The 12815-nt window shown below is 34.1% G+C and overlaps 1 protein-coding gene across 1 annotated transcript in view; it reads right to left on the reverse strand.

The window, feature by feature from the left end:
- LOC138755702 (ALS2 C-terminal-like protein) overlaps positions 1-12815 on the reverse strand; it is a 212528-nt gene that overhangs the window by 23381 nt on the left and 176332 nt on the right. The window contains exon 19 of the mRNA XM_069922145.1: positions 10194-10278. Within this exon, the coding sequence (XP_069778246.1) occupies positions 10194-10278 (85 nt within the window). The remainder of the gene's footprint in view (positions 1-10193; positions 10279-12815) is intronic.

The raw sequence follows: 12815 nt of genomic DNA on the forward strand, positions 1-12815 counted from the left end.
CCCTCACCACTCTCTGAGTGAAAATGTTACCCCTAATATTCCCCCTAAACTTTTCCCCTAAACCCATGTCCTCTTGTATTTATCTCTCCTAATCTAAGTGGAAAGAGCCTATGCACATTTACTCATCTGTACCTCATAATTTTGTAACCTCTATCATCTCCACTCATTCTTCTACACTCCAAGGAATAAAGTCCTAACCTATTTAATATTTCCCTGTAGCTCAACTCCTGATGACCCAGCAACGTTCTAGTAAATATTCTCTGCACACTTTTAATCTTACTGATATCCTTCCTCTAGTTTGAGGTAAAGCACAGGATTCTGTTGACACCGAGGTTAGGTGAAAAAGCACTCAAATGCTGGAGAAACTCAACAAGTCAAGCAGTGCCTTTATGTAGCAAAGGTAAAGATACATCACCAACGTTTCGGGCTTGTTCCACTGCACCTTGATGAAGGGCTCAAGCCCAAAATGTTGGTGATGTATCTTTACCTTTGCTACATAAAGGCACTGTTTTGCCTGCTGAGTTTCTCCAGCATTTGTGTGCGTTTTCTCCTTCCTGTAGTTTGGTGACCAGAACTGCACACAATGCTTGAAATTTGACCTCACCAATGTTTTGTACAACCTCACCATAACATCCCAACTTCTGTACTCAATGACAAAAACTTTCTTCACAATCCTGTCTACCTGTGACACCACTTTCAGGGAATTATGCATCTGAATTCCCAGATCCCTTTGTTCCTCCATACTCCTTTTGCTTTTTGAATATTTTATTTAAAATCAACACACATATAACATCAATCAATAAATCATAAAACACAATGATAGAGTTTACAAATATATAGTAAAGGAAAAAAAACCTTAAAAACTCAACTAATTCCACCCCCCCAACCCTTACAAACCCTATTAAACTAAAACTTAAATCTAAAATACGTAATAACATAGCTCTATATTGATTTGGATTGCTTTGGAGGATGCTCTAGGATTTAAAAATATATATTTTACTTATAATACCCTTACTCATTTCAGGGAAAACTTCACCGGTTGGAGGACTCAAAGAAATGCTTTAGAATTTTAGTCAATTATTTGAGCATATGGGCTCCAAACTTGTAAAATTACAGAATATTTACTCCTGAAATTATAAGTAGTTTTTTTTCTAAAAGGGATCCATCTTTGAATCTCTGTTTGCCATCTTCCTAATGTTAATGAAACGTCTCATTTCCAGGTAACAACAATACATTTCCTTACTATTACCAAACCTAATTTGACAAATTTCAATTGAAAATCTTATAAAGATAATTTAGGTGTTATATTCTTAAAATTTCCTATCAACAATAATTCAGGATTTAATGGGAAAAACAACACCCATAATTCATTGTAATAACTTACTAATAGAAGTTCAAAAAGGTTTAACCTTTGAACAAGACCATGTAGAATGAACAAATGTTCCAACATCCTTTCCACATCTAAATCATTGATCTGTTGTATCTAATTTCCATTTATTCAGTTTCTGAGGTGTAAAAAATTATAATGAAGTCGTCTATTTCTTACATTGATAGAATTAGACATAACTTCTTTACATAAATCTTGCCAAATCTGTTGATCTATTGATATATTTAGATTTTGTTCAATCTTTCCTTTGACTTAAACAAACCTAATTTAGGTGCTTTTTCTATTAACATCATGCATGCTATTGAAATAATTATTAACCATTCTATCAACAATTAACTGTTCTAAATCTGTAGGATCTTTTAAAATCATATCAGATCCTAATTTCTCTTTTAAATAAGATCTTAATTGAAAATAACAAAAAAAGTGTATTGTGAGGAATATCATACTTAATTTTTAATTGATCAAATGGCATCAACCTACCATTGTCATGACATTCTCCTAATTTAGAAATTCCTTTATTATTCCAAATATTCCAAAAAATAAATCTTTTGAAAAAATTAAGAGGATTAATCAATGGCTTTTTAATGACAAGATATTTCCATAAATTTCTAATTTAATTTTATTCCAAATATTAAGCAAACATTTCAATATTGGAGCATCTCTATCAATTGTCATCAACCTCGGTTCCCATTTATAAATAAATTCTTCAGGTATAGTTTCTCCATTCTCATTTAATTCCATTTCAACCCATGATGGTTTGATTCTTCCAAAAAGAAAGAAACAATAAATTTTAATTGAGCTGCTTTATAATAATTCCTAAAATTAGGAAGTTGTAATCCTCCTCATTTGTATTTCGATGTTAATTTTTCTAAAGATTTTCTTTCCATTTTCCTTTTCCAAAGAAATTTCCAAACATTTTTATTTAAATCCTGAAAATTTTTCTGAGGTATAGAAATAGTTAAAGTCTGGAATAAATATTGAATTCTCAAAAAAAATATTCACCTTAATACAATTAACTCTTCCAATTAAAGTAATAGGTAAATTTACCTACTTATTTAAATCTTCAGCTATTTTCTTAAATAATGGAATATAATTTAATCTGTATATTTTTAAAAAATTATTATCAGTACGTATGCCTAAATACTTAATCTTATCTGTCCATTTAAATTGAATATCTTTTCGACATTGTGAATAAACCCCCATACCAATTTCATTACCTCACTTTTGTACAATTTATTTTATATCCTGAAACTTTTCCATATTTTATCAACTGCTTATAAAGTCTAGGTAATGATAATTGTGCTTGAGCTAAATACACTAATACATCATCTGCAAATAAACTAATTTTATGTTCAATCCGATTTATTACAAATCCTTTCAACTGTTGATCAGAATGAATCCTTTGTGCAATGGGTTCTATAGCCAAAGTAAACAAAACTGGTGATAAAGGGCATCCCTGTCAACTTGATCTAGTTAAATTAAATGATTTAGATACCTGTCCATTAGTTATTAATTTAACCTTAGGATTTTTATATAAAGCTTTAATCCAATTTATAAAATTTGATCCAAAACCAGATTTACTCAAAACTTTAAATAAAAAATCCCATTCTAATCTATCACAAGTTTTTTATGCATCTAAAGCCACTGCTATACTTGTGCCCTTTTTCTTTTGTGCTAAATGTATTCTACTTAATAACCTTACTATATTTTCCAAACTTTGTCCATTTTTAACAAAACCTGTTTGATCCATATTTATCAATTCAGGAAGATAATCATTAATTCTATTTGCTAATACTTTTGCTATAATTTTATAATCAACATTTAATAAAAATATAGGTCTGTATGAAGCTAGTTTTAAAGGATCTCTATCTTTTTTCAGAATAACCATAATTATCACCATTGAAAAAGATTATGGAAGATTATGAGATTTAAAAGCTTGTTCTATTACCTTCATAAATAAAGAAATCATCAAATCTTTAAATTGTTTATAAAATTCAACTGGAAACCCATTTTCCCCTGGAGATTTATTATTTTGTAAACAATTAAATGCATTATAGACTTCTTGTTCATTAAAAAATCTATATAAATCATCTTTACCTGCCTCAGTTAACATTGGTAATATCATTTGTGACCAATAATTACATCATCATGTAAGAATTCAGATGTATATAATTTTTCATAAAATTCCTTAAAAGTTTCATTTACTTTCTTTGGTTTAAATGTCACTTCATTATTATTCTGTTGCATTGCATTGATTGTTATAGAATTCTGTTCTGCTTTTAATTGCCAAGCTAAAACTTTATAAGATCATTCTCCTAATTCATAATATCTCTGTTTAGACTGTAATATAATTTATCTGTTTTATATGTAACCATTGTATTATATTGTGATTCCTTATTAATTAAAATTATATATTTATTCTCTGAATGTAATTTTTGAATTTCTTTTTCTAATTTATTTATATTTTTCATATATTCCTGCTTTAATTTTGAAGTATAACATAATTTGTCCTTGTAAATAAGCTTTTAATGCATCCCAAATAATAAACTTATCTTTTACAAAACAATTCTATATGTTGTCTTATAAAAGAACAAAAATTTTCCTTTTTCAATAATAAAGAAATTAATCTCCAGCTATATACTGAATGTTGTTTTTCAGCAAATTCCACTTCAATCAACAATGGTGAATGATCAGATAATATTCTTGTTTTATACTCAATATTCAAAACTCTTGATTGATTTTGAGTTGAAGGCAAAAAACAATCAATTCTAGAATATGTATCACATTGATTAGAATTTAAAGAATATTCTCTATCTTGAGGATTTAACCTTCTCCATATATCAATTGAGTTTAAATCCTTCTTTAAATATACCAATGTTTTAGCTGCTTTAGATTTAATTAATTTATCCAATAAAGCATCTAAACAAAAATTAAAATCTCCCCCTACTAAAATATTTTCATGAACACCTGCTAAATTCAAACAAGTATTTTGTAAAAATTTCTCATCTTCTATATTTGATGTACATATATTTAAAAAATTAGAATATTTGACAATTTACCATTATATATCTACCAGACGAATCTGTGACCACATTTTGAATTTTAAATAAAATTAGCACTCCTCTAGATTTAAAATTAAAAGAAGAAAAAAACTATCTAATCTACCCAAACTCTTTTTAAGTTTAAATGTTCTTTTTCAGTTAAATGAGTCTCTGGTTTAAAAAAAGCTCTTAATATAAGACAAAATCTTCTTTCTTTTTATTGTTCTGTTCTTAATTGCTTTATTAATTTTCCTTATTTATTTATTTTTCAAAGTTCCTTTCCATCACTCCTAACCAGGAAGAATTCCCATAAATAAATTTGGTCCTGAGCATCATCATCTGAAATCCAAAATCAAAATTATTCAGAATAATTACATTATAATTAATTAATAAAAAGAAAGAAAAAAAAAGAAAACAAAATCCCTCCCTAAATGCTAGAAGAACTAGCATTACCACCCTCCATTTCACAGGTCATGGACAAACCACAAAAACACATGTAACTGTCAGAAATCAACAAACACAAACCCAAACCCCTGTGGGAAAAAAATTCAATCCAATATATGAATTCATCTCCCATCAAAAAAAAATGAAAAGGGTGATAAGATCCCCTCTCTTTATACATCAAATTCATTGCAACAAATTAATGCCCTCTGTTACTTGAATTTTAGGCAAATTCTCAGCAAGTTCTTCAGCTTTTAAATAATTTGTAAATAACACATTCTGTTCCTCTGGATGCAAATATTTTCAAAGTAGCTGGATAACGTAAAACAAATCTATAATCTTTATTATATAGAACTCTCTTAACTGGATTAAATTCTCTCCTTCAATAAATTTTGGCTCAAATCTGAATAAAAAATCATATCCCCTTCATAACTCAAAGGTCCATGTTCTTTAGCTCTTCTCATCACTAAACCAAGAAATATCTCTCTATCCTGGTAGTTCAAAAATTTAATTAGGATAGATTGGGGTCTCTGGGTTGGACCAAGGTTTGGTCTCAGAGCTCTACGAGCTCTCTCAATTAAAATCTTATCCTCAAAATGTTCTTCTCCAAATATCTTCAGTATCCATTCTCAAAAAAAAATCACATCTTGTCCTTCTTTACCTTCTGACAATCCCGCAATTTTAATGTTATTCTACTTTAATTTTTCAGTGTATCAACTTTCTCCAACAGTTTTTCATTCATCGAGATCAATTTAGTTATCATTGATATTAGGCCTCTCTTCAATACGTTGTACTTCATTGTGAATATCTTGAATTTTATTTTCCAATTTATCAACTCTCTGTGAAACATTATTTATTGCCTTGGTCAAATCTGTTTTAGCTTTTTCCAGTTCTGCAGTTAACCGTTTAAAATTATTTTAGTTTCAATTTTACTCATTTGTTTCTTAAAAATTTTTTTCTTGCTTCTAAATCATTCCTCTTCTGAACTTGACACTTTTTCTTCATTATCATACTCTTCTGAAGCCTCCTTGACTGGAAAAGTGTCACTTTCTTGCTCAGAAGCCAAGAAGCCGGACTGCCACTTTAAGAGACTCAGTGCTTTTTTTCCAATTTTTTTCTTCTGTAGTATGCAAGCTCAGCTCCTCTCACATGTGTGATACATTTTTAACTTTTCCTTTGGCTCCATCTTTACGGGGCGCTGCGAAGAGGGCTCCAGAGGAAGGTCCCTCATCGGAATCTTCGTCGGCGGATCCAGAGAAGACTTCAGCAGCCTGCTTCATCAACAAGGTAGGCCCAATTTCTCTCCTTCTTTTCTTCTGATTTCTTTTGTAGTATTTTCTTTTTTTTTTGGTAACACTTTTTCTTCTCTTGATCACTTTAACATAACTTTAAAGTAGTTTTTATTAAATTAACTTTTCTTAATATTAACTTTTTATAAATAAATCCCACGGGAGTCAATACTTAGTGTGATGTTTCCTATGGCGTCACATGACATCCCCCGTTCCTCCACACTCCTCAGTACCTTATCATATACTGTACATGTTCTTCCTTGGTTTGTCCATCCAAAATGCAGCACCTCACATTTCTCTGCATTAAATTCTATCTGCTACTCTCTAGCCCATTTTCCAGTTGGTCCAGATCCCTCTGCAAGCTTTGAAAACCTTCCTTGCTGTCCAAAATGCCTCCAATCTTAGTGTCATCAGCAAACTTGGTGATCCAATACTCTATATTATCATCCAGATCATTAATATAGACAGAAAATGACAATTCCCAGCACCAATCCCTAAGGCACACCACTAATCACAGGCCTCCAGCCTGAGAAGCAATTTTCCACTACCATTCTCTGACTCCTCTTTTCAAATCCAGTTTACAATCTCTCCATGGATACCTAATTCCTGAACCTTCTGAACTAGCCTCCCATGTGGGACCTTGACAAAGGACTTACTAAAGTCCATGTGGACAACATCCACAGCCTTTCCTTCATCTGCTTTCTTGGAAACCTCCTCAAAAAACTCTAAGATTTGTTAAACACAACCTTGCATGCACAAAGCCATGCTGACTAACCTTAATTAGCCCTTGCCTGTCCAAGTACTTGTATATCCGACCTCTCAGAATACCTTCCAATAATTTACTTACTACTGATATCAGGCTCAATGGCCTATAATTTTCTAGTTTACTTTTGGAGCCTTTTTAGAACAACAGAGCTACCCTCCAAATCTGCGATACCTCACCCGTGGCTAAGGACATTTTAAATATTTCTGCCAGGGTCCCTTCAATTTCAACACTATTCTCCCTCAAAGTCCAAAGGGAATATCATGCCTGGGGGAATTTATCTACCTTTATTCACTGTAAGACAGAAAACTCCTCATCCTCTTTAATCTCTATATGTTCCATGCCACTACTGCTTATTTTGCTTCTTTTCTTATACACTATGCCAGATTCTTGAATAAATACTGATGCAAAAAAAATGGTTTTAAGATTTACCCCATCTCATGAGGCTCCACACATAGACAACCACTCTGATCTTCTAAGGGACCAAGTTTGTCTCTTAGTATCCTTTTACTCATACTATATTTGTAGAACCCCTTCGGGTTGACATTCTCATCATCTGCAAAAGCAACCTCGTCTTTTTTTTTTGCCATCCTGTATTTTCTCACATTTTCTATACTCTTCTAGTGCCTCATTTGCTCCATTTTGCCTATACCTGTTATGCACCTCTTTCTTCTTCTTAGCCAGATCATCAATATCCCTTGAAAACTATGGCTCCATATGCCTGTTAACTTTGCCTTTAATCCTGACAGGAACATGCAAACTCTGCACTTTCAATTGAAGGCCTTTCACTTACTGATCACATCCTTGCCAGAAAACAACTTATACCAATCCGTTCCTCCTAGATTCTTTCTCGTTTCCACAAAATTGGCCTTTCTCCAATTTAGAATCTCAGCTCCAGGACCAGACTTATCCTTATCCATAATTAACTTGAAACTAATGGTATTATGTTCAAAATGTTCGCCCTCACAAATTTTTGGTAAATCATTATAAGTAGCAAATTTGGTCTCATATGGAGATGCATGTCTCATTTTGAGCTCAGGACTTTAGATGACTGCAGTAAAGATCCACTGAAATGATATATACAGTTATGAAACTAGACCATTCCTACAGAACCTTTCTTTAGTCAAAATCATTTTAAGTGAAGAAGCAATCACCATTGATTTCTATGGGTAAAACTTTGGAGTGTTTCTAGACCCAAAAAATGCCCACCAAATCATACAAAATAACACCTAAAATAACACGAACATTTATTAAAAGCTGGAATGATCTGATAAATACCCAGCCTATAAAGTAGAAATAATTTATGTAGAGTGCAGTAAGGCTGAACCTTCAGAGGTTGAGGTGCTGGGAAGTACAGGAGACTGGGATCAGAATCAGAATTGATTGTCATGAACAAGTCACGAAATTCCATGTTTTGAGGCAACATCACGGTGCAAACAATTATATTATGAACCATCTTACAACACGAATATATATATATATATATATATATATATATAGAAAGTAAAAATAGAAGTGCATGAAAAGTAAGGCAGTGTCTTTGGTTCATTGATCATTCAGGAAATTGATGCCAGCAGGGAAGAAGCTGTCCCTGTGCCACTGAGTGCCTGTCTTTAGGCTCCTGTACCTCCATCCCAATGGTAGCAGAGTGAAGAGGGCATGGCCTGGGTGGTGGGGGTCTTTGAGGATAGAGATTGATTTTTTAAGACACTGCTTCATTATAGATGACCTCGATAGAGTGAATTCTGGAGCCTGTGATGTCGCAGGCTGAGTTAAAAACCCACTAGATTTTTTTCTTGTCCTGTGATTTGGTGCCTCCATACCAGACAGAGATACAGCCAGCCAAAATGATCTCCAGGGTAAACCTGTAGAATTTTTTTTGAGAGTCTTCAGTGACATACCAAATCTCCTCAAGTACATCACAAAGTATAGCCACTGGTGGGCCTTCTTAGTGATTGCATCAACATGCTGGCTGCAGGACAGATCCTCGGAGATGACATCCAGGAATATGAAGTTTTTGACTCTGTCCACTACTGAGCTCTCAATGAGGACTGGGTCGTGATTCCATGACTCCCTCCTGAAATCTATAATCATCTCCTTGGATTTGCTTACCTTGAGTGCAAGGTTGTTGATGTGACACCACTCAAAGAGCTGATCTACTTCCCTCCTGTAAGCTTCCTCATTACCGTTTGTGATTCTGCCGACAACTGTGGTGTCATTGGCAAACTTGTAGATAGCATTGGAACGGTGCCTGGTCACACAGTCATGGGTGTATGATGAGTAGAAGCAGTGGGCTAAGCAAGATGTAGGAGCAAGAGGAAGAGGGTCACCTATTGACATCTCATCATAGTTCCCAGGGAAGGAGCTGCTTGGGGTGTGTGCACAACCTCTATAATGGCTCGCTGCTTTTGTAAAAGTGAAAATCTTTTCGTAAAAGCGAATTGGCATAAAGCAAATATTCGCAAAGTGGGGCATACCTGTACCAGAAATTATAGGAGCTTCATTAACATGGAGATGATAAAATGTAACTTATTTTTTCCTAATTGCATAAGTTGAATTGCTTTTTAATGTACGTTTAAAATTACAAAGCATTTTAACAGATTAAATAAAAGGAAACTAGTTAAGTCAATGAGAGAAATAACCTGGGCACAGCGGGCCAAGTAACCTCTGCTGAGTTATATTGTTTCTTGTGATTCTGCACGCTGGCAGGGAAGCATCTTCCTGATAACACCAATTAGCATTTCCAGCTCCAGTCATAACCATGTAGTTCCGTGAATAATAAGATCGACAAGGTTGAAGGACCCAATAAATAGCACTATCTCAACCCCTTCAGGCGGAGCTCTGTTTTAGTAACAGCAGAGAGATTGTCCATTTATTCACCAATAATTGAACCAACATAATTATGTTAATTTGTCACACCTACATTGGTTGAGGGTTTGCCAAATGAAAATAAGCTGGTGTATTTTTTTCATTATTACATCAAGAAAGCAGTTATGTATGAAAAATCCTATAAGTTTGTTCATTGGTGGCAATAATTTGCCAGTTAATGTACAGGAGCCTGAAGGCGAGCACTCCGCAGCACAAGGACAGCTTCTTTCCCTCTGCCATCAGATTCCTGAACGAACAATGAACCAGAGGCATTTCCTTTCTTTGACTTTTTCTTGGACTATCTTTATTTATTTTGCATGGTGATTTATATAAATGTTTGATCTGTGATGCTGCCACAAAACAAAATTCTGATAAATTCTGATTCTGAAGTCTCTGTGCCTTACCTTCTTCAAGTATTGCTTCATCTGTTGTCTCACAGCCAAGTTACTCTGGTTTTGTGTGATTTTCTCATAAATGGCATCATTTGGTCTGGAAAACAGCAAAATAATTGATTAAAAGAACTACCTTTGGGAATCCAGGGATGGTCAAGAGAACTAATGTCCTGTGTTCAATGTCTACTCATTTGTGCCCAAATCTAATCTGATTTGGTGGGATTAAAGATATTTTTTAAACTATTCTTAGCTACAATAAATGGTTTGTGCATTGCTAATTTATTTTGGAAATTTGGTTTCATTGATTTCAGAAACTAAGCAGAATTCACAAGTCACTGTAGCACGTAACTCTACCAATAGATGTGAATTTCTAAATTACATCACATGCTTTGCTATTTATGATATGCTGTTTTTAATAGCATGTAGCTTTGTGTAAAACGGGGCAACTAAAGGTGTCGAATGCATGTGGTCTTCTTGTGTTAATGGATTTCCTAAAGTCGATGGGCTCAGAGAGTGACAAATAAATACATTTCCTTTCAGTTTAGAAGATGACATTCTAGTACTCTTCCCCCAGAAAGCAAAAAAACACTTTACTGAATTGTATGAGTGAGTATTTCCCAGGGTGCATAATTCACAATATATCCTTAAATTCAAATCATACTGAAATAGATCCATAGAATTTTATAATTAGAGCACAGCTGATGATACCTCTAGACTCAGAACCAGTAGTTTAAAATATCTCATTGCAGACCAGTACTTCTGCTCACCCAACTAATACATAGTTTACTGAACAAAGTTGAGCATTTGAATTGAATTAATAAAAATAAACAGAAATAGAAATCGTGTAACAGTAGAAGGAACCAGGAAGCTCAAAACACTCATGCTTAAACTAATGTTCTTCAGTGAAGGAAAGCTACCATCTTTGCTCAGGTTGGCCAATGAGCTATTCCAGTCCCACAGATGTGGTTGAATTATGTACTCTCAAGTGATCTGCTGAGCAATTCTATGGTATCACAGATGGGCAATCAACACCAGCCTTGACAAAGACAACCAACAATTCTTGTTGGTTGCTATCACAGATAAGATCAATGATAATTGATGTATGGCATCGAAAAATAAACTGTTGATATTCATACTGTTTACTGAATGGGAAGGGTATCCATATTGGTACCAAAAACATTAGGATGAAGAGAAAGGAGGTCCTGCAAAGAAAGTTTTAAGAGTAGGGGGACAAGTTTATTGAAAAATTTAAAGAAAACAATTGGCAGGAAGAACATAGAACTACAGCACAGTACAGACCCTTCAGCCCATCAATGTTGTGCTGTCCCATAAAAATCATATTAACCCTCCATACCCTGTAACCCATTCATGTGCCTGTCTAAGAGTCTCTTAAGTGCCCCTAATGTTTCAGCCTCCACCACCATCCTTGGCAATGCATTCCAGCCACCCACAACTCTGTATAATAAACTTACCCCTGATATCTCCCCTAAACTTTCCTCCATTCACTTTGTACACATGTCCTCTGGTGTTTGCTGTTCCTGTCCTTTGAAAAAGGCACTTTCTGTCCACCCTATCTAGGCCTCTCATAATCTTGTAGACCTCTATAAAGTCTCCTCTCATCCTTCTATGCTCTAAAGAAAAAAGTCCCAGCTCTGCTAACCTTGCCTCATAAGACGTATTTTCAAATCCAGGCAACATCTGGATATGCACCCACTCCATAGCTTCCATATTCTTCCTATAATGAGGTGACCAGAACTGAACACAATGTAAAGTTGCAACGTCACCTCTTAAACTCAATCATCCTATTAATGAAGCCTAATATCCTAATGGCCTTCTTAACTTTTCTATCAACCTCCATGGTGACCTTGAGAGATATATGGATTTGGACCCCAAGGTCCCTTTTTCATCCACGCTATTAAGTAACCAACCATTAACCCTGTACTCAGCCTTCTAGTTTATCCTTCCAAAATGCATCGCCTCACACTTATCCGGATGGAAGTTCATCTGCCACTTTTCTGTCCAACTCTGTATCCTGTCCATATCCTTTTGTAACGCGATAACCTTCAGCACCATCCATAGCTCCTCCAAACTTCATTTCATCCACAAACTTACTGACCCATCCTTCCGTTTCTTTATCTAGGCTATTTATAAAAATCACAAAGAGCAGGGGTCCAAGAAAAGATCCTTGTGGAACTCATCTATCTTTCAATCTTTTTATTGAGTTTTATAGAACAAGCACACATTGTATAGAAAACACAAGGTTACCAAATATGAAGAATATAACATTTCCAAAAATAAAACAATAGTGATATGACCCTTGTGTCACATCAGGGATTTAGAACAGGAAATATATGGAATCATTTGTCTTTAGTCATGCAAGTCCAATGTACAACTTTGAACTGAACAAGAGAGTGTAGAGCACATAGTGAAGAAGTATTAACTAATTTAAGAATCAAACCTAATAGAAAACTGTAGATCATGCTCCCATGCTCTTCTAATCTTATTGAGGGAAACCAGATGCAATTTTGAAAGCATATCATATATATAAAGGTTATATAAACCAATTCTGGGAGGGTTGTAATTTGAAAATTACATCTAGCATGTTAGATTGAACTCCACTAGTCACTGACCTCC

This window comes from Narcine bancroftii, chromosome 2 (genome assembly GCF_036971445.1).
Source record: "Narcine bancroftii isolate sNarBan1 chromosome 2, sNarBan1.hap1, whole genome shotgun sequence".
Classification (NCBI taxonomy): domain Eukaryota; kingdom Metazoa; phylum Chordata; class Chondrichthyes; order Torpediniformes; family Narcinidae; genus Narcine; species Narcine bancroftii.